The sequence below is a fragment of the Cherax quadricarinatus genome, chromosome 62 (genome assembly GCF_038502225.1).
Source record: "Cherax quadricarinatus isolate ZL_2023a chromosome 62, ASM3850222v1, whole genome shotgun sequence".
In the NCBI taxonomy this organism is placed as follows: domain Eukaryota; kingdom Metazoa; phylum Arthropoda; class Malacostraca; order Decapoda; family Parastacidae; genus Cherax; species Cherax quadricarinatus.
In genome coordinates this window covers 2,487,747-2,510,723 of record NC_091353.1, presented here as the reverse complement: position 1 = coordinate 2,510,723, position 22,977 = coordinate 2,487,747, and the positions used below count along the sequence as shown (strand labels likewise).

Below are 22,977 nucleotides of genomic sequence, written 5' to 3'. Positions count from 1 at the left end.
TGTATATTACTACATCTGCATTTTGTTTGTTTTCTAGAGCATCCAGGACCTTGTCATAATGGTCCAGTAGCTGGGACATGCAGGAGCGACCTGCTCTAAACTCATGTTGCCCTGGGTTGTGTAATTGATGGGTATCTAGATGAGTGGTGATCTTGCTTCTTAGAACTCTTTCTAAGATTTTTATGATTTGGGATGTTAGTGCTATTTGTCTGTAGTTCTTTGCTGTCTTGTGATCTGACTATATTGGTTTTGATATGGCATTATTTCGTATCAGATCATCATTGTTAGTGAAGATGAGGTCCAGTGTATTCTCCAATCTTGTTGGTTTAAGTTGAATTTGGTGCAGAAATTTAAAAGCTTGTGTGTGTGAGTTTTCATCTGAGCTGCCTCCTAGGGTTATCTCTGCTACTGCATTATTTGCTACATTCCTCCATTTTAGGTGGCTTAGGTTGAAATATCCCAGGAGCAAGATGTTTGGGGCAAGAGCTGGAAGATTTTCCAGACAGTGGTCTGTTTTCAAATGCTGTTCCTGGAATTGTTGGGAAGTTGCACCTGGAGGCTTGTATACAGCCACATTGACCAAGTTTTGGTTCTCGATCTTTACTGCCAAAACATCAACATCATCATGTGAGGTGTACAGTAGTTCTGAGTATATCAGTGACTCTGTAATATACAGGCCAACCCCCCCTCCCTTTTGCCTGTTCACTCTGATGCATCTGTATAGGTTATAACCCGGGATCCATATTTCATTGTCAAAGTGATCCTTTATGTGGGTCTCTCTGAAAACTGTGAACATTGTGTTTGACTCTGTAAGCAGTCCATGGATGGAAGGTATTTTGTTGTTCGTTTCTGGCTTCAGACCCTGTACATTTGCAAAGGTGAATGTCATCGTATTGATGGTATGTGGGCGTATTTTTTTCTTGGCACTAATATCTGTTGTTTTGAAGTGAGGCATAGTGACATGTTGAAATGATTGTTGAGTGTAGTGACATGTGGAAATGATTGCAGAGTGTAGTGACATGTTGAAATGATTGTGGAGTATAATGACATGTTATACAGTTGACCCTTGAACAACATGGGGGTTAGGGGCACTATTACAAAAAAAGTTATTTTTAAAGATGGTAGGTTTACTCATTTTGTAATAAAGAGTTCGGGATACATAAATACACCTTAAAATAAATTAATCTTTAATATTATATAAAAAAATCAACTATCTTTGGTCTAGAGGTATTTAAAATATACAGTGGACCCCCGCATAACGATTACCTCCGAATGTTACCAATTATGTAAGTGTATTTATGTAAGTGCGTTTGTACGTGTATGTTTGGGGGTCTGAAATGGACTAATCCACTTCACAATATTTCTTATGGGAACAAATTCGGTCAGTACTGGCACCTGAACATACTTCTGGAGTGAAAAAATATCGTTAACCGGGGGTCCACTGTATATACATGTTACAATAATAAATTATTAGCATCTTAAAATAATAATATATATATCTATGCTAAAATAATAAATTATAAATAACATTTGTATAATAAATTATGATCAACTCCGTGTCCCACACGACACTTATAATGATGCTCTGTGTCCCACACGACACTTATTCGAGTTGTGACGCTCCTTCTCCACCGTGTCACTCGACAACACCCTTTTCGCCGTGTGATGACACTCCTTCACAACCGTGTCCCTTGACTCCCTTTTCTCTGTGTCACCAGACACTCCAGCTCTCCGTGTCACACGACACCCTTTTCTCTGCGTCATCCACACCCTTTCTCGACTGTGTCACACTTGACACCCTTGTCTCTGCAACACACTCACTATCGACATAGCATCTTTCGAGAGGCCAGTCACATGATACTATTCAATGTACACTACAACCAGGCCATCTTCAGTGTCACACGACACCCTTTTCTTCTCAGTGTTCCACTACGTTCCTGTAGCACATCTCAGTGTTCCACTCCATCATACTTCCCTAAGTGTCACACTACGGTCCTAGCCCAGTTCAGTGTAACACTCCAACCTTTTCTTCATGTAACAGCATCAGATGACTCCGGCCCACAGTTGACCAGCGTAGGCGGCAAGTCCGCAGACATCACCGGTAGTCCTGTAAATACTCTCCAAAGCCGGTTGACACACCGCAAGGAGGTTCGGTTAATCCTGCTTGCAGAACACCATGCTGCAAGCTCACTGAATGCGGCCGTCAAGTAACTGAGGCCAACAGACTCAGCGAGCTGCGGTGAGCTCTTCCTCTAACGCCAGTAGAATACTCTACTGCCAGTAGATGTGTACGATTAGGTGTTCTGGTAACTACTGCGTAGTTGCGTACCGTGAGGTGTTGAGGTACTGCTGCTAAGGCCGGCTCAGCAGTCCCCACATTGAGTTTGATGACGTACCCAGTGGTACTGCCGGCCGGCAGGTTAACCATTTAACCGCTAGTTTGGTAGGGGGCCGCAACAGGCACTGACCCCAGCACAGATGAAAATCAGCATATAACTTTCAACTCCCCACAGACTTTTCTAATGGGCTACTGTTGACCTGAATCCTTATTGATAACATAAACAGTCGATTATGCATGCTATATGTATTAACCCTTAAACTGTCCAAATGTAGATCTACGTTTGGAGTGCTACACACGTGAACGTAGATCTACGTTTGGACAGTTTAAGGGTTAAATACTGTATTCTTAAAATAAAGTAAGCTAGAGAAAAGAAAATGTTATTAAGAAAATCATAAGAGAGAGAAAATACATCTACAGTACTGTATTGTATTTATTGATGCCTTAAGTTTGCATCGTCTGTTTACAAGATGAATCGTCTGTCTGTCAGTACCTACATCAACATTGTCTTATATGATATAAAGCACTGTACATGTTAAATGTATTATTAACACTAGACATCAAAAATGAAAAGATAATGTGACAAAGAAATTCATATTTATTTATGATTTAACCCTTAAATGGTCCAAACGTATATATACGTTTTTTCAACATATGAAAGCATGTAAAAAAAATGTAGATCTTTTTTTTTACATTTGAAAATGTGTAAAAAAAAACTTTTATCTACTTTTTTTTTTGTTATAGATCTACTTTTGTTATAGATCTACTTTTGTAGCAATACGAATTTGAACGTCGATTTGTTTGGACCGTTTAAGGGTTAATATGGCATCTTTGCATTTGTTTACATTTCTCTCACATGTGAATGAAATATGTACAGTTTGTAATTGTATATTTACGTAGTTTTTGATAAATTTTAACTTTTTATAAGAGATATGTGTATATTTTGTGGTAGTAAAATAGACAAGTTTCTGCATAAATTTTGTGTAAATCTCATAAAAAATCAAAATAAAGTTATTGAAAAAAATCTGCGCATAAGTGAGCCAGCGAACTTTGAACTTGTGTATTGTTGTAGTGTGTTGTAGCATGTTGATGGTTGTAGGGTGTTGTGGCATGTTGTAATGGTTGTAGTGTGTTGTAGCATGTTGATGGTTGTAGGGTGTTGTGGCATGTTGTAATGGTTGTAGTGTGTTGTAGCATGTTGTAATGGTTGTAGTGTGTTGTAGCATGTTGATGGTTGTAGGGTGTTGTGGCATGTTGTAATGGTTGTAGTGTGTTGTAGCATGTTGTAATGGTTGTAGTGTGTTGTGGCATGTTGATGGTTGTAGGGTGTTGTGGCATGTTGTAATGGTTGTAGTGTGTTGTAGCATGTTGTAATGGTTGTAGTGTGTTGTAGCATGTTGATGGTTGTAGGGTGTTGTGGCATGTTGTAATGGTTGTAGTGTGTTGTAGCATGTTGTAATGGTTGTAGTGTGTTGTAGCATGTTGATGGTTGTAGGGTGTTGTGGCATGTTGTAATGGTTGTAGTGTGTTGTAGCATGTTGATGGTTGTAGGGTGTTGTGGCATGTTGTAATGGTTGTAGGTTGTTTTGGCATGTTGATGGCTGTAGAGTATAGTAGCATGCTGCAATGGTTGTAGGTTGTTTTGGCATGTTGATGGCTGTAGAGTATAGTAGCATGCTGCAATGGTTGTAGGTTGTTGTGGCATGTTGTAATGGTTGTAGTGTGTTGTAGCATGTTGATGGTTGTATAGTAGCATGCTGCAATGGTTGGAGGGTGTTGTGGCATGTTGTAATGGTTGTAGTGTGTTGTAGCATGTTGATGGTTGTAGAGTATAGTAGCATGCTGCAATGGTTGTAGGGTGTTGTGGCATGTTGTAATGGTTGTAGTGTGTTGTAGCATGTTGATGGCTGTAGAGTATAGTAGCATGCTGCAATGGTTGTAGGGTGTTGTGGCATGTTGTAATGGTTGTAGTGTGTTGTGGCATGTAATGATTGTAGGGTGTTGTGGCATGTTGTAATGATTGTAGGGTGTTGTGGCATGTAATGATTGTAGGGTGTTGTGGCATGTTGTAATGGTTGTAGGGTATTGTGGCATGTTGTAATAGTTGTAGGGTGTAGTGGCATGTTGTAATGGTTGTAGGGTGTAGTGGCATGTTGTAATGGTTGTAGGGTGTTGTGGCATGTTAATGGTTGTAGGGTGTTGTAATGGTTGTAGGGTGTTGTGGCATGTAATGATTGTAGTGTGTAGTGGCATGTTGTAATGGTTGTAGGGTGTTGTGGCATGTTGTAGTGTTTAGTGGCATATTGTAATGGTTGTAGGGTGTTGTGGCATGTTATAATGGTTGTAGTGTGTTGTAGCATGTTGTAATGATTGTAGTGTGTTGTAGCATGTTGTAATGATTGTAGGGTGTTGTGGCATGTTGTAATGATTGTAGTGTGTTGTAGCATGTTGTAATGATTGTAGGGTGTTGTAGCATGTTGTAATGATTGTAGTGTGTTGTAGCATGTTGTAATGATTGTAGGGTGTAGTAGCATGTTGTAATGATTGTAGGGTGTAGTAGCATGTTGTAATGATTGTAGGGTGTTGTGGCATGTTAATGGTTGTAATGTGTTGTGGCATGTTGTAATGATTGTAGTGTGTTGTAGCATGTTGTAATGATTGTAGGGTGTTGTAGCATGTTGTAATGATTGTAGTGTGTTGTAGCATGTTGTAATGATTGTAGGGTGTTGTGACATGTTGTAATGGTTGTAGGGTGTTGTGGCATGTTGTAATGGTTGTAGGGTGTTGTGGCATGTTGTAATGATTGTAGGGTGATGTGGCATGTTGTAATGATTGTAGGGTGTTGTGGCATGTTGTAATGATTGTAGGGTGTTGTAGCATGTTGTAATGATTGTAGTGTGTTGTAGCATGTTGTAATGATTGTAGGGTGTAGTAGCATGTTGTAATGATTGTAGGGTGTTGTGGCATGTTGTAATGATTGTAGGGTGTTGTGGCATGTTGTAATGATTGTAGGGTGTTGTGGCATGTTGTAATGATTGTAGGGTGTTGTGGCATGTAATGATTGTAGGGTGTTGTGGCATGTTGTAATGATTGTAGGGTGTTGTGGCATGTAATGATTGTAGGGTGTTGTGGCATGTTGTAATGGTTGTAGGGTATTGTGGCATGTTGTAATAGTTGTAGGGTGTAGTGGCATGTTGTAATGGTTGTAGGGTGTAGTGGCATGTTGTAATGGTTGTAGGGTGTTGTGGCATGTTAATGGTTGTAGGGTGTTGTAATGGTTGTAGGGTGTTGTGGCATGTAATGATTGTAGTGTGTAGTGGCATGTTGTAATGGTTGTAGGGTGTTGTGGCATGTTGTAGTGTTTAGTGGCATATTGTAATGGTTGTAGGGTGTTGTGGCATGTTGTAATGGTTGTAGGGTGTTGTGGCATGTTGTGATGATTGTAGTGTGTAGTGGCATGTTGTAATGGTTGTAGGGTGTTGTGGCATGTTAGTGGTTGTAGGGTGTTGTGGCATGTTGTAATGGTTGTAGGGTGTTGTGGCATGTTAGTGGTTGTAGGGTGTTGTGGCATGTTGTAATGATTGTAGTGTGTTGTGGCATGTTGTAGGGTGTTGTGGCATTTTGTAATGGTTGAAGTGTGTAGTGGCATGTTGTAGGGTGTTGTGGCATGTTGTAATGGTTGTAGGGTGTTGTGGCATGTTGTAAGGGTTGTAGGGTGTTGTGGCATGTTGTAATGGTTGTAGGGTGTTGTGGCATGTTGTAATGGTTGTAGGGTGTTGTGGCATGTTGTAGAGTGTTGTGGCATGTTGAAATAGTTGTAGGGTGTTGTGGCATGTTGTAATGGTTGTAGGGTGTTGTGGCATGTTGTAATAATTGTAGGGTGTTGTGGCATGTTGTAAGGGTTGGAGGGTGTTGTGGCATGTTGTAATGGTTGTAGTGTGTTGTGGCATGTTGTAATGATTGTAGGGTGTTGTGGCATGTTGTAATGATTGTAGGGTGTTGTGACATGTTGTAATGGTTGTAGTGTGTTGTGGCATGTTGTAATGATTGTAGGGTGTTGTGGCATGTTGTAATGATTGTAGGGTGTTGCAGCATGTTGCAATGATTGTAGGGTGTTGTGGCATGTTGTAATGATTGTAGGGTGTTGTGGCATGTTGTAATGATTGTAGGGTGTTGTGGCATGTTGTAATGATTGTAGGGTGTTGTGGCATGTTGTAATGATTGTAGGGTGTTGTGGCATGTTGTAATGATTGTAGGGTGTTGTGGCATGTTGTAATGATTGTAGGGTGTTGTGGCATGTTGTAATGATTGTAGGGTGTTGTGGCATGTTGTAATGATTGTAGGGTGTTGTGGCATGTTGTAATGATTGTAGGGTGTTGTGGCATGTGAAGGATTTCTGATTGTTTTCATCAGATTACTAAGTATAATATTCAAAAATTTTGTTTTATTTTATTAGTTTGTAAGCCCCACTGGGATGCTTAGAATTAGTAATGACTACTGACATTGGAACCTCAAACTAAATTATTGAAAATTTAACCTCCCTGGATTATTTAATATCTATTGAGAAATAAATATTTCCTTATACAGTGGACCCTCGACTAAAGTCTGCATCGGCTAACTCCAAAATCAGCTAACCGCTCTCTTTGGTGTCAGAATATTGGCTCGGCCAACGCCAAAAAAACTCGGCTAAGGGCTTTCGTCCCGAACGTATCCACGCGGCCTGAGTGGGCCCGGCCACTTGAAAACTCTGTGTATAGCCAGTGTGCCATTGTTTACAAGCCGTTGTGGTCAATTCCACGCATACATGAGATACATTTTGTATTATTCCATTGTTTTTAGTGCTTGTAACTACTAAATAAGCCACCAAGCGCCCCAAGAAAGCTTCTAGTGCCAGCCCTTTGGTCAAGGATGTGAGAAACACGATAGAATCTGAGAAAAAGTTTGTAGAAAAATACGAAAGTGGTGGTAGTGTTGGTTGTAGAAGGTGGTAGTAGTTGTGATGGTGGTAGAGGGTGGTAGTGATGGTGGTATAGGGTGGTGGTGATGATGGTAGAGGGTGGTAGTGGATGTGATGGTGGTAGAGGGTGGTAGTGATGGTGGTAGAGGGTGGTAGTGGATGTGATGGTGGTAGAGGGTGGTAGTGATGGTGGTAGAGGGTGGTAGTGATGGTGGTAGAGGGTGGTAGTGATGGTGGCAGAGGGTGGTAGTGATGGTGGTAGATGGTGGTAGTGGATGTGATGGTGGTAGAGGGTGGTAGTGGATGTGATGGTGGTAGAAGGTGGTAGTGGATGTGATGGTGGTAGAGGGTGGTATTGATGATGGTAGAGGGTGGTAGTGATGGTGGTAGAGGATGGTAGTGATGGTGGTAGAGGGTGGTAGTGATGGTGGTAGAGGGTGGTAGTGGATGTGATGGTGGTAGAGGGTGGTAGTAAATCTGATGGTGGTAGAGGGTGGTAGTGATAGTGGTATAAGGTGGTGGTGATGATGGTAGAGGGTGGTAGTGATAGTGGTATAGGGTGGTGGTGATGATGGTAGAGGGTGGTAGTGGATGTGATGGTGGTAGAGGGTGGTAGTGGATGTGATGGTGGTAGAGGGTGGTAGTGGTTGTGATGGTGGTAGAGGGTGGTAGTGGATGTGATGGTGGTAGAGGGTGGTAGTGGTTGTGATGGTGGTAGAGGGTGGTCCAGTGACTCTCAAGCTGGTCATAGTGGCATTAAAAAACCAAGAAGGGAGGTAACCAAAGAAAAGGACTTGTTACCTGAAGTCTTCATGGAAGGGGATTCCCCTTCCAAATTGTAAACTCCTCCATCCTCTGCCCTCCTCCCATCTCATTACTCATCAATAAGTCCTCAGTGAAGATAAGTGTCATTTAAGTATTGTTTATTGTGCATGTATCATTGTTTTCTGTATAGGGAAATGTATTTTGCATGTTAAAGAAATTATTTTGTTTAATACTTTTGGGTGTCTGGAACGGATTAATTGGATTTCCATTATTTCTTGTGGGGAAAATTAATTCGGCTCAAGGCAAAATTGGCTAAAGGCTAGTTCTCTGGAACGGATTAAAGGCGTTAGCCGAGGGTCCACTGTATTTTGAACATATTTATCATAGTTTTAAAAATCAAAATATTGAAAAACATCAGTTTCAGTATCATTATTAGCCTAAAATTGGGCTTTGGTATCACTACAAAAATTTCAGTATCATCACATTCCTACACTGGATATTCATTTCATAATTTTTTTTCTCCTAGATCTCCTGCTGAAGTAGAAAATATAGTTAAAGATGTGACAGACAGTGGTGAAAAAGATTCCTTACGAATGAGACTTCTGAAGAAGACCGGTCTGGGAGCTGCACCTAATTCATTACCTGAGAGGTATCTTAGTCTTATTATCTTGTTGCACCAAGTTCATTACCTAAGAGGTATCTTAGTCTTATTATCTTGTTGCACCAAGTTCATTACCTAAGAGGTATCTTAGTCTTATTATCTTGTTGCACCAAGTTCATTACCTAAGAGGTATCTTAGTCTTATTATCTTGTTGCACCTAATTCATTACCTAAGAGGTATCTTTGTCTTATTATCTTGTTGCACCAAGTTCATTACCTAAGAGGTATCTTTGTCTTATTGTGCCAAGTTCATTACTTGAGAGGTATCTTAGTCTTATTATCTTCAGGAGCATTATAGAAAGTGGACAATGTTAGGATAATGGTTTTTCAACCTTTTTTTTAGTGATGACTGCTTCTCAAAAGTACTTAGTCATAATAATATTAATAGTAAAAATAAACAAGTGCATAAAACACACAACCTGCTGTATAAGTGGGACCCGGAACTTAACCTGCTGTATAAGCGGGACCCGGAACTTAACCTGCTGTATAAGTGGGACCCGGAACTTAACCTGCTGTATAAGCGGGACCCGGAACTTAACCTGCTGTATAAGTGGGACCCGGAACTTAACCTGCTGTATAAGCGGGACCCGGAACTTAACCTGCTGTATAAGTGGGACCCGGAACTTAACCTGCTGTATAAGCGGGACCGACCTGTACCAAGATCTTGAGTGAGATTTTGCAACATGACTTTGCATGCTGGTACTATCTTGCTTTCCTTAGTAATGATATTACGAGTAGTAGTAATCTTATCTGTTGCCTTCTTAAGATTTTCCCCTTAGTCTAAAAGATGACCTGGGAAGTCCTCATCTTTGTGGCACTGAAATTATCAGTAACTTAGGTTGAGGCAGAGCATACAGAATTTTGTCATAATTGTACAATTCAAAGTGAGGTGTGTCTAAATGAGCTGGTGTCTAGGGTACTTTACACCTCTGGAATGGCATCATCCCATGTGGTACATCTCAGATTGATCACTTTGAGCACCTGTAGGCCATAACACTCGGCCTAGTCAGCGCCCAGCCGTCACTAGTCCAATACCAACCCCATTTCTTATTTCCTCACTCATCCCACAGCACCCTGACCATGTCAGAGCCTGGGTCAACATACAGGTAAGCCATAAAAGAGCCTATGGCTTGAGTTAGCTAAACAAAAGGAGTACACAACTACAAACTTAGCTTAAATACACAGCATCTCTTTTTGTGATATTTGTTCGGCAAAGCCGTTATTTGCAGAATGGCATGGAACTACAGGTGCTTGGTGAATGCCAAACCTACAACAAAAATCCTGCATTGTATATTAATGAACTCTGAACCATTATCTGACAAGAGGACACATAGGCAAGTATGGCATAGAATAATACACACTCTGAAAGCACTTGCAGCTGTCTCTGCTGTTTTGTCAGGAATGGATACCAGCTCGCAGTGCTTCAGAAAGTTAGCAGTCATCACAAACAGGTACAGTGGACCCCCGGTTTATGATATTATTTCATTCCAGAAGTATGTTCAGGTGTCAGTACTGAACGAATTTGTTCCCATAAGGAATATTGTGAATTAGATTAGTCCATTTCAGACCCCCAAACATACACATACAAACGCACTTACATAAATACACTTACATAATTGGTCGCATTGGGAGGTGATCGTAAAGCAGGGGTCCACTGTATTTATTTTCTCCGAGGTCAAGAAATTCATCAACAGAACAACAGCTTCTTTTTAATGGGATACTTGAGAATGGGGCTATGACCAGTAACTACCTTTTTGCTGGAGGCAGACAATGAATATGTGCATGTACTCTGCATTTTCCATTGCCATCTTAAGCCAGAAGTATTTCATTCTTTCCTTTCTGACACGGCAATCTTAACTTTGATGCACTGCACCTGGGATATCATGCATTATCTTCAGAGTTGCTGGTACCAAGGACTCTGAGAATACCAGCTGGTGAACAGTTCTGCCAGGATCCACTAGTCTAACCACTCAGCACAGCATTCCTGGGTTGATGACCAAGTCAGTCACTGGTACAGGCACTTCGATCTGCAGGTCTGCATCCTCCTTGGTCAGGAAATGGAGAACTGGTGACTAAACAGCATCTCAACTTTGAGCTTTCTGTAGACCCTCAACGGAAAGGGAGTTGTCAGAGCTGACAAAAGCAATATGCCTCAACAGAACATCAGAAATGACATTCTGATTACCAGGAACATAAATAATTTCTGGGTTACAGTAGTTGAAAGGGAGAGACCATCAAGTGTACTTTTCTGAGAGATTCAAAGAGAGACAAAAAAAGCAAGTAATTAGTGTAAATCTTGATATGATATTGTTAGATAATGTTTGGGAAATAACTCAAGGCCCAGACAATGGCTAAGACTTTGAGCTGTTACTGAGTAGTCTCTCTTGGCTTTGGTAAGAACATGACTAAGATAGGCTATTGGCTGTTTCTTACCATTGGACTTGTCCAACAATACAGCACCAATGCCATCTTTGCTGGTATTGGTCATCAGTGAAGTCAGGAAACTGGAGAACAGGAGCTGACACTTACCTATTCTTTAGCTTCTTGAGAAGTCAAGTCATTGGTGTAGAGAAACTGGCAGTGAAAATGTGGTAGAATCCTGCTGGGCATATGAAAGAGCAAATTATGTCTTCCATCATATGTCTTGGGAAATTTTGAATGGCAGAGAGTTTGGACTCATCTATCTTTATGCCATCCTGGGTCACTACATTGATCAGAAACTCTCTCTCTCCTTAGAAATTGACATTTGGAGAGCCTAACTTAAAGTTTAGCCTCAGCTAATTTAACCCTCTCCCACTCAAATTTTGAGATGGGAGAGTATGTCCTGAGACATCACAATAAGGCCATCTTTGTAAACCACAAGGGCATTACCTAGGAGGGTATGAAAGATTGTCATCATCAAACAACTGAATGTTATTGGGCTGTTCCTTAACCCAAATGGCATCCTTTTGAACTGATAGTGACTAGTTAGCAAAGAGAGTGCCATCAATTCTTTACTCTGGTCATCAAGAGGAATCTGCCAAAAGCTTTGTAGAAGGTCAGATGCACAATTTTTTTTGTTAACAATGTTTCTGCAATAGATTATTGAGAACTTTCATTGGGAAATGGTCAGGGACTGTACTGGTGTTTAGTCTCCTGTAGTCGATTACAGGGTGCGATGTCCCATCCTTAGCAACCAGAATAAGTAGAGTGTTCCAAGGTGGAGTCTTTGATAACTCCGTTATGGAGCATCTTGGCAATGAGTTCTTCAGTGAAAACTCTGAGCATGTGGTAAACATTAAGCAGGTATGTAACTAAATTTAGTACCTTTTTCTAGAGGGATACACTGAGAAATAAGTGGGGTGACTCCCATAGGTTCACTGTCTAGTGCAACCACAGAGTGGGTACTGGTAAGAAGCTTGAAAAGTGTAGGGACTTTATCAGGATAGTCTGTCACAGCTAGGACACCCAACACAGGACAGGTGCTGAAAGTTTGCATAGAAGATTCTCCTGGAAGACCTACACCTACAAGCTGGTCTGCAGGAACTTCACCTTTGATTCTCACAAGTAGAGGAAATATAATGAGGTCCAGTGTGGTGTTCTTCCCCAGGGTAAAATCTCTACCATGAACATTCGTGACTACTACGTACAGCTTACCATGTCGTACTATAGTGTGCAAGAATGGTTACCGAGATGCATCTTTGACTTTGCATGTATTAATGTCAACTATCATGCGGTCTCTGTCAAAAACACAGTTCACAAACACTATAACTGGAGTAAACATATTAGCTTTGTACAGGCAGTAACTTTGTTCACAGAAGCCATGTCATGAGTCAGATAGTCCCCTGCCATGGCTTGGTTACTATTATTATGATGACCAGAGCCACAGTCAGAACAGAGGTTAGACTGAGTGTCCTCAGACTGGTTTTTACTCGACTGCTCTGTTGGTCAGGAGGTGAAGCAAAACTTACTCTTGCTGCTACAGAAACCCTTTGTTTCAAAGGTTTCCAGGCATTTAACATACTCGGAAACTGAGTAGCAAAGGGTGAAACCAATATGCATCCCCCAAAATGGAACAGTAGTTCAGGCCAGCCATCACTAATCTTTCATCATCAGGACCTGGAGGGTGCTGGATTAGTGACTTTGCCAGATCACAGAGGGTTAGGTTAGAATACACTTAACCCAATGGCGATATTTACGCGGTTAGAATACACTTAACCCAATGGCGATATTTACGCATCGGCGATTTCGCCCAATTTACACCTCGGTTTTGGCCCATTCCATTGTTCCAGTCTACTAAACTCATAGATATTTAGCTAGTACAGTGGACCCCCGGTTAACAATATTTTTTCATTCCAGAAGTATGTTCAGGTGCCAGTACTGACCGAATTTGTTCCCATAAGGAATATTGTGAAGTAGATTAGTCCATTTCACACCCCCAAACATACACATACAAACGCACTTACATAAATACACTTACATAATTGGTCGCATTGGGAGGTGATCGTTAAGCGGGGGTCCACTGTATTCCTTCTGTAGCGCTGTTTAAATTCAGCAACGTTTATACAAGCTTTGCACTGAACCTATGCTTCAGTGCAACTCTTGGAAGATCTGTTCTTGTTTCTGGTTTGTTATGCAGGATGGCTAGCTGGTTTATTATGTGTTAAAATGCATCGACTACACGATGGTCTTTAAGGACCTCATTGGAAATAAGTCACTTTGACTTTTTTGGGTTATCCTAGGTTCTTTACACATACGCTGCTGTGTATGATAATCTACGTAATTGTATTTGTGTATACCTGAATGAACTTACTTCTGTTCTGTCGAGTGAGCACAAGAAACCGCCCATTCACCTATTTCAGCTACCCAAAAATGTGGTCAGAAATTGGCAGTTTGGCCAATTTCACACAGATTTCAAAAGATGCCAATTTCAAAATAGGATCCAGAATAAACAATGAAGACATTCCTGGCACTAAAATAACAATTTCTCTGTTCATTAGTCACATCTCCAGGCCCCTCTTATATTACTCTTACTTTCCATTTTGAATTTTTATTCACACAAAAAACAGAAGATTTATTGTTATGCAGACTACTGCATTATTGTAATAATTGTATTAATAATGTCAACCCATTCATGACTGTGTATTAGACTGGCCAGTTGGACATGTATTGGATGGTGATGCCATTTGTTTGCTCTTGAACATTGGCAAAAATTGAACATTTCTGCTACTTTGAGCTCAGTTTCAAGGTACTTTTAGTCATGAAACCAATCAAAATCAAATCTGTTCTGTAATATATTTTCCATTTTATCAAATGAGACCAAAAAAACGAGAATACAACCATAAAAACCATAAGAAAATATGTTGCTATGGGGCGACTAATGGCTGAAAAGTAAACTCCTTTATTTATTGTCCAATTTCTTTAATTTTTGGTGTATGTTAAGAAGCATCTTTCCATCATACATTGCCCAGGTTTCATTAAGATAGCCCAACAAACAACTGAGAAAAAAATATTTACCAAAAATCATATATGGCAAGTCCAAGCCAGGTACAGCAGACCCTTGATTTTGGTGTCTCAATTTTTGTGAATTTTGGTTATTGGCAACTTTTTTCATCAAAACATGGCCATGATTTTCGTGATTTCCCTTGGATTTCAGCGATCATACGGGACGTGTCCCAGTGGCCCCGCGCACACGTAGCCTCCCACAGACGAATTCAGAGTCAGTGTGGCATTGTTTCTCAGATAGTGAACATTACCCTGCAAGGTAATATGAAACATTTTGTAATAATACATTGTTTTTTGCACTTGTTTATTGTGTGTGACTGCTAAATAAGCCACCATGGACCAAAGAAAGTTGCTAGTGCCAACCCTTTGATACAGAAAGCGAGAAACATGATAGAATTCAAGAAAGAACACACCAGCCAGGGTACTTCCCCACACACACCAGCCAGGGTACAGTGGACCCTTGACCAACGATATTAATCCGTTCCAGAGAGCTTATCTTTAGGCGAATTTATCGTTAGTCAAATTAATTTTCCCCATAAGAAATAATAGAAATCCAATTAATCCATTCCAGACAGCCAAAAGTATTAAAAAAAAAAAAAATTTTTTCATGAAATATACATTTCCCTACAAAGAAAACAATAAGACATGCACAATAACTACATAAATAAATGCTAAAATGACACTTACCTTTATTGAAGAGTATTGATGAGTGATGAGACACTGTTTTTCTTGCACACACTGGGATTTTCAGAGTGACACATGAGTAAAGGCTTCACTTTGCAATCCCCACTAGCATTACAACAAAACATGAGAGTTAGCCTATCTTTCATAGGCTTGTGTCCTGGGAGTGCCTTTTCCTCCTGAGTAATGTATGTCCTGTTTGGCATTTTCTTCCAGAACAGGCCTGTTTCATCACAATTGAACACTTGTTGGGGTTGGAATTTTTCAGCTTCGCCATGTCTTATCACACTGTGTATGCTACTACAATTCTTAAATCTCTCAGACCAACCTTTGCTGGTCTTAAATTCACCAATATGAGCACTAGTTCCAGGCATTTTTTCGTGTTCTCCTGGGCGTTAGTCAACTGGTGTGGGTCGCATCCTGGGGACAAGATTAAGGACCCCAGTGGAAATAAGTTAGACAGTCCTCAATGACACACTGACTTTCTTGGGTTATCCTGGGTGGCTAACCCTCTGGGGTTAATTGTTTCTCGGTAATTGTTTCTCGTTAAGCCACACCAACAACACACACTCCACATCTTCGAGTAGTACTGCTGACGGTGGTGCAGCAGCAGCTAACGGTGGTACAGCAGCAGCTGACGGTGGTGCAGCAGTAGCTGACGGTGGTGCAGCAGCAGCAGCAACTGGCCGTGGTACAGCAGCAGCTGATGGTGGTACAGCAGCAGCTGACGGTGGTGCCGCAGCAGCTGACGGTGGTGCAGCAGCAGCTGACCGTGGTACAGCAGCAGCTGACGGTGGTACAGCAGCAGCTCGTGGTGGTGGTACAGCAGCAGCTGACGGTGGTACAGCAGCAGCTGACGGTTGTACAGAAGTAGCTGACAGTTGTGCAGCAACAGCTGACTGTGGTACGATAGTATTTCTCACCTTTTTTACCACAGGGTTGGCACTAGAAGCTTTCTTTGGGCCCATGGTGGCTTATTTAGCAGTTACAAGCACTAAAAACAACGGAATAATACAAAATATATCGCATATATGCATGAAACCGTCTGCCCTGGCTTGTAAACAATGGCACACTAGCTGAAGGCAGGGCAGCTGAGGCGCTCTCAGCCTGGACGGACAGCGGACATGTTTGGGAAGAATGTTATTAGTCGAGTTTTTCATCTTTTACGCTAAAACGCTTTGTTAGGCGATTTTTCGTTAGACGATGCCTTCGTTGGTCGGGGTCCACTGTACTTCCCCACACACACCAGCCAGGGTACTTCCCCGCACACACCGTCCAGGGTACTTCCACACACACACACACCAGCCAGGGTACTTCCCCACACACCAGACAGGATACTTCCTTACACCAGCCAGGGCACTTCCCCACACACCAGCCAGGGCACTTCCCCACACACCAGCCAGGGCACTTCCCCACACACCAGCCAGGGCACTTCCCCACACACCAGCCAGGGTACCTCCCCACACACCAGCTAGGGCACTTCCCCACACACACCTGACAACCCTACGCCTGTTGTGGAATCTATTGTAGCTTTGGGGAAGCCCATGGGGTTGGATGTGAGTGGCCAAGATGTGGAAGAGTTGGTGGATGACCACAGTGAAGAGCTAACCACTGAAGAGCTGCAAGACCTTCATCTGGAACAGCAACAGACCCCAGCTGAGGAAATTGCTTCAGAGGAGGAGGAAGAGAGAAGGAAGAAGGTGTCTTCTTCAGTGATTAAGGACATTTGTGTAAAGTGGAATGAGTTGCAAAGTTTTGTGGAGAAATGTCTCCTTAATAAAGCTGTTGCAGGTTGTGTCTGCAGCATGGTCATTGACAATGCCTTGTCCCATTTTAGGCAAATCTTAGAGATGCCAGAGACAGGGCTCTCTGGAAAAATTTTTTTTGCGACAGGGGTCCAGTGACTCTCAAGCCGGTCCTAGTGCCAGTAAAAAACAAAGAGGGGAAGTAACCCCTGATATGGACTTGGTACCTGAAGTCTTTATGGATAGAGATTCCCCTTCCAAACAATAATTAGTCCTCTCTCTCCCCTCCTCCCCATCTTCCATACACCAACAAGAGTCTTCAGTAAAGGTAAGTGTGATATTATTGCTTTATATTGATTTGTCATTCTTTTCTGTATATAAATCTATATTTAATCTCTTAAAAAAATTATTTTTTGTTAATACTTTTGGGTGTCTGGAATGTATTAATTGGATTTTCATTATTTCTTGTGGGGAAAATGGTTTTCGTGAATTTTGGTTTTCGGTAGACTCTCTGGAACGGATTTATCATGAAAACCAAGGGTCCACTGTACCAGAAATAAGTCACTCTGACATTTTTGGGTTATCCTAGGTTCTCTACACATATGCTGCTATGTATGATAATCTCTTTAGTTTCATGGTGCATTACAAGTGTATATCACAGCCCTGTGTTACACTCCGTTTTCTCTAATATAAGACCCCAAGACAGGGATAGGAGGATGGTACTTGTATCCCATATCCTCTTCATACCTCCGTCGAACCGCTCGGTATTATGCCAAATATTGTTCATTCTGGAATATTTACCATGTTTTTATGTTATTTATATTGTTTACTATGTCATACTAGATCAGTTATGATAGGTAAATAAACCATAGTGTTGATATTAACGTAATAATAAAGCACATTCCCCTGCATCACGAGACTGAGCTCATGGCAACTGACGGTGGCTTCATAGCCACCTTATCTTTAATGGACAATGTACTGTGTATGTGCTTTACACAACAAGAACCATTTCTTTTATTCATTGGAACCATGGCTAGGGCTTAAAGTAAGCAGCTTATAACAATAAATGGAGAAAAAGAAATTGGAATGACTTGTGCAGCAAGTAGTGCCACCAAACAGTAGTAGCAGGTTGGTGTGGCGACCCTGGAAATTTGAAATTATGCTATCCGAAATTAGTGCCGGGCTACTGATGGAACCGAACGATTGATTGCCGGATTATTGATGGCCGACCTGTACCATTAAAATTTGCTTTCCAGTAAGCTGGATCAAGAGGAATCTTGAGGTCTGCCATGGTCTTGAGACCAACACCCCCTCAAGGGAGGTTCCGTGATGCTGATGAGGGACTCTTGATCTAGGGAATTGGATCTGTGCTCCAGTTCCCTGAATTGAGCCTGAATACCTTCCATCCCCCCCACATGCGCTGTATAACCCTACAGGTTTAGCACTTCCCTGTGATAATAATAATAATTGAGACCAACGAAGAGATCACCAAGGAAGAGTGTCAGTGACCACAGGGATCTTGGCTGAAAACTTCTTTCCCTAAACCTTAAATGGAATGTTGGTCCTTCCCCATACTGCCAGGGAATTACCTGAGATGCCACTGAGGGGCCAAGTGTCTGATGGCTTGGTCAACATGACTGCAGCCCAGCCCATGTTGTGGAGGAGACTCAACTGTACAATATTAACAACAGAATATGTGTCATGGAAGAGTTAAAGAGGTTTGTTAGGGACAAGTTAAACTAGGATGGCTGGTACCAACCTCATCACCACTGATGGATTGCTAGTTATCCAGTGTGTCGGCAAGTGTCTTCACTGGAAGCATCAAACATGGACAAAGACAGAATACAGACTGTTAAAGTGGTTACCTCTGTAGTTTGTGCTGTGGATGCAAATCTTTTCCTGAATTCAGTACTCCATAACCTGTCTAGTTTTAAGTGGTCTGTAAGCATTAGGATTAGTCTGCCCGAAATGCTCATGCATGCTAGTGACTTTGTGTTTAACTCTTCTGCATCCTGTCCACTCACATCCAACCCCATGGACTTCCCCAAAGACACAATAGATTCCACAACAGGCTCAGAGTCATCAGGGCCAGCCTCAGCCAATCAACTGCCATGCCTTTTTGCAAATTATTGACTCCAAAACACTATCTCCTGCGAAGGGTGATGCTCACTCAATGATAAACAAAGGCAGACTGAGTCACTCGGCGCTTGAGTGGTCGAGTGACACGGGCAGGGAGGCGGACGTGTTTGGTGCAAACCATTGTCAACGCTACGAAAACTGGGACAAAATTTTGACAGAGAAAGTTGTCGAAAACTGAAAACTGGGGCGTACAAAAATTGAGGTTCCACTGTATGTGATCACTGTCAACCTCAGAGTTCTCTCTTAAGTTACCAGACCCTGCCACACGGGGGCCAGTGGTTCATCTTTAAGGTCCAAAAAATATGAGTCAAACGCAGTAGGCTCAAACCAGTGAACTTCGACTATTGAGACAAAAAGAATTGTACCAGGCCATGTGGTCAGGCAAAATATATATACTGGTGTTAATGCCTCAGGTTTGAACCTATAAACTCCGACAAGGGAGACGCAAGTGTCTCACAAAATTGTAATGACGGGATTGCAAGCAAACCGTACCATGGGCAGAGCTTGAACCCGCAGTTAGAGAGTCGTATGTGTACCCAACAATAGTATCATTATTATTACATTTTTGTGATAGTGCTAAACCCTTAAAGGTCATTCAGTACATTCTGAATGGGATTCACTGAGATTTGATCTCGGGTAGTGTATATAATTGTGTATCAAACAAAATATATGCAGTGAGGAGCTCTCAACTGATTTGCAAGATTGATAACACAGAGTCATCCAAACTGCCCAGAGTTCACCACATGAGGTGCAGTAATTGCCTATTTTGTACTGTGTTTGTTATGTTGAACTCCTAATAAATAAACATTATTTTCTAGGTACCATTCAGGGTGTGCCTGGGCTCCTGATACACTCTCTCCTATAAGCAAAGACGATGTTTGTCCTGTATCAACCTCGCCAATCATTGGTCGCACACTTAAGGCAGTGGGCGCGAGGAGCAAGAACAGCCAGCATTGGAGAGATATTGTGGCATCAGTTTCTCAGGCTGAGGTAGGTACCTGTATATCTTTGCATCATATTCATTTACAACTAAAAATTCACTGAAAAGGTGATGTGGATATACTGGGAACATGGAGGGAATATTTTGAAGAGTTGTTCAGTGTTAATGAAGAATGGCAGTGATTTCATGCATTGGGCAGGGAGGAATAACATCTTGTAGGAATGAGGCAGAGCCAGATGAGTGTGGGGAGGTGTGTGAGGCTTTGTGTACAGTGAAATAAGGTAAAGCAGCTGGGATAGATGGGATCAAAATAAGAAATGTTAGAAGCAGGTTGTGTATTGTGGGCTATTGTCACAGGGTGTGTGCTGTGCATGATACATCTGTCTTTGGGGTGTGCAGTGCTGTCTGTCATAATATTTTATAACAGTGGACGGAAAAACTAGTTTCCCATTACGATCCATGATTATATTATTCAGTGAACTTAATATTTATGATGAATTTACCATCTTTGGTGGGTGTGCAGCGCTGACCCAGCACACAATATACGACGCTGGTGGTAGTACAGTTTGGAGTGATCGGTGCACTTTTTCAGGAGATGTATGAAAAAAAGAAGTGTATTTAGGAATTGGCAAAGTATACATAAGGGAAAAGGGGATGAAAGAGTAAGATTTATAGGTAAATAAACTTGTTGAGTATACAGGGCAAAGTGTAAGGTAGAGTTATTATTGAGAGAATTCTAAGTATTGTAGAGAGTAAGATTGTAAAAGAACAAAGACCTTTAGGATGGGTAGAGGATGTTCAGACCAAGAGTTTCCATTAAACCTTTAACTCTTCAAATGTAGATATACATTCTTACTACTAGTGCTCCAAAGGTAAATCAACGTTTTATTTTTACCGTTTCCAAATTTGGCATGATTGGCCTGAGATGACTCATCAGTATAGAATGGGTTTTAACACTCAGTGTGCACAATATTAAAAAAATCTGGGACCACTTAGACCTTGTGGGAACACCAGTTGAACTGAGCGCCAGCTAGAGCAAACATCATGGCAAACACCAGGGATTCACTAATGCCCCACTCCCCTTTTAAGAGGAAAGTGATGTTGACCTCGAGATTAGTGGCTTTGAGATGGATGTGGCCACAAGTGATTGAGGAAATATCAAAAACCTCAATAATATCCTATGTGCAATATCCTTTCAATTTTGATACCTCTGGTAGTTTCATCCTGCTAGAATATCTTATAGCCTATGCCCTAAATGAAGAGAAATGATTCTGGAATGTATAATACGAGTTAGTCAAGCAGGCTGGCTGGCTGGAAGGCTGGCAGGCAGGCAGGTGGGCAGGTGGGCGGGCGGGCGGGCGGGTGGGCGGGGAGGCAGACAGATTGACTTTGGCTGTCTCTATCTCACAGGCACACACAAGCTCACTTATCATACATAATGTAAATTTCCTAGGATAACCCAAAAAAGACGGACAAAGTTTTATACTGTGTTTATAGATATAAGGCAGAGGTATGACTGGCATGAGTGGGATGCTTTGTGTGGCTTTGTTTCTCAAGTGAAAGAAATTGTAGCAAAGTACGAAAGTGAAGGATGAAGAGGGAGGGGAGAATCTGCCTTCTTCAGTGATTCTACGATATGTACGATAATAAAGCAGCAGGAGTTGATAAAGGCTATAGTGCCAGCCAGCAATAAAGTGTAGCATTAACAGTGTAGCAAGTAAGTTAAGCGATTAAGCAACAGAAAAGTGATGATAGGAAACTAACTCCTCCATTGTTGTTTGAGGTATATAGGGTCACTGAACCCAACACCACCACTCCACATACGTAATGAAATGTTTTATTCATTCTAGAGTATATATCATGTTTCTATGTTATTAATAATAAATAAATAATAAATAAATAAATAATAAATAAATAAATAAATATTGTTTATTATGTCATATTAGATGAATTGTGGCAGATAAATAAGCCGTGATTTGAGATTAGCATTTTAAGTATTTTGTCGTGTCTCCAAACAACTCTCCTGCCTCTCCATACACCAACAAGAGTCTTTCAATAAATGTAAAACTGATTTAAGCATTCATTTATCCATTAAAATTAGTTTTTATATTTATTTCTCATTGTTTTCTGTATGTAAAACTATATTCTTTAAAAAATAAATTTTTTGTGAATATTTTTGGGAAATATTGCTTAGACTTTCAAACAATTTGAGTTTTGGCCAAGCTTCTGGAATGGATTACGGCTGAAATTTGAGGTTCCACTGTAGTTTACATATATCTTTGTCATAGCCATTATCCCTGACTATATCTCATCATTGCCTCAATATCATCCTAGGTAATGACTGCAAGCACATTGTCTCAGCTTCTTTATATTTTTACTACTAAAATTCGGGTATAGAATTGCAACTTTGTTTTATTTGACAGGATCGTGGAAAGGAGAGAATTGGGCAAATGTCCGAGGTTACAAGCTGCCATAATGAAAAGAAGAAAAAGAAATGCAGTAGATCTCTTCTAAGTGATATATCAAGTGCAGCTACTGAGTCAGCATTTAAGAAGCAAAAATCCAAAGATACGACCAAACACAAGAGTGTTACCAAAAGAAAAATTAATCTTCCCAAAGGACAAAAATTAATTTCATCATTTTTTAAAGTGTAGTTTTGTACTTGTGTGCATTCAGGTATTATGAAATAGCTTTGTGTATCAAAGGGATATCTCATGTAGAATTGTCTTGATATGCTAGCTAAGTATTGACAGACCTACATGTCTTAAATGGGTATCTACGTAGAGACCTCTTCACAAATTTCGGGTGTTGAAAGAATCCGAAAATAGAAAATAAATAATTTACCAAAGAATTTCACATTGTTATGGTTGTGAACGAAGCAGTTGTCAACTTTTTATAATAATAAATGTTTGGTATAGATTTGGAAAGTATCATAAACCTATACAATTGAACAAGTAATTTTACCCTTTATTTATTTAATTTATTTATTTATTTTATGTCTTTGCAAATAGTACATTGAGATTTTGTATTTACAATAGTGGGTTGCAATGCAAAGAAAGCCTCTATTATGCGTAGGCATTATGGGCCGACTTATCATTATTGACTTACAGACTACTTAACACTAAGGATTATATCATAATTGTACAGTAGGATAGTAATTATATCATAGTTATCCAGTAGATTATTACTTATGAGTGAATCTAATTTGCATGAGATAAAAGATATGTTCATATATTCAAAAAAGCTTTTTGTGAAAACAATGATTCAA

The 22,977-nt window shown here is 40.8% G+C and overlaps 1 protein-coding gene across 1 annotated transcript in view; it reads left to right on the top strand.

The window, feature by feature from the left end:
- LOC128687119 (PCNA-interacting partner) overlaps positions 1-22,628 on the top strand; it is an 89,435-nt gene extending 66,807 nt beyond the window's left edge. Inside the window, exons 10-12 of the mRNA XM_070098334.1 lie at positions 8,587-8,709; positions 19,588-19,759; positions 22,133-22,628. Coding sequence (XP_069954435.1) covers positions 8,587-8,709; positions 19,588-19,759; positions 22,133-22,363 — 526 coding nt within the window. The 3' untranslated portion in view covers positions 22,364-22,628. The remainder of the gene's footprint in view (positions 1-8,586; positions 8,710-19,587; positions 19,760-22,132) is intronic.
- Positions 22,629-22,977: the final 349 nt, after the last annotated feature.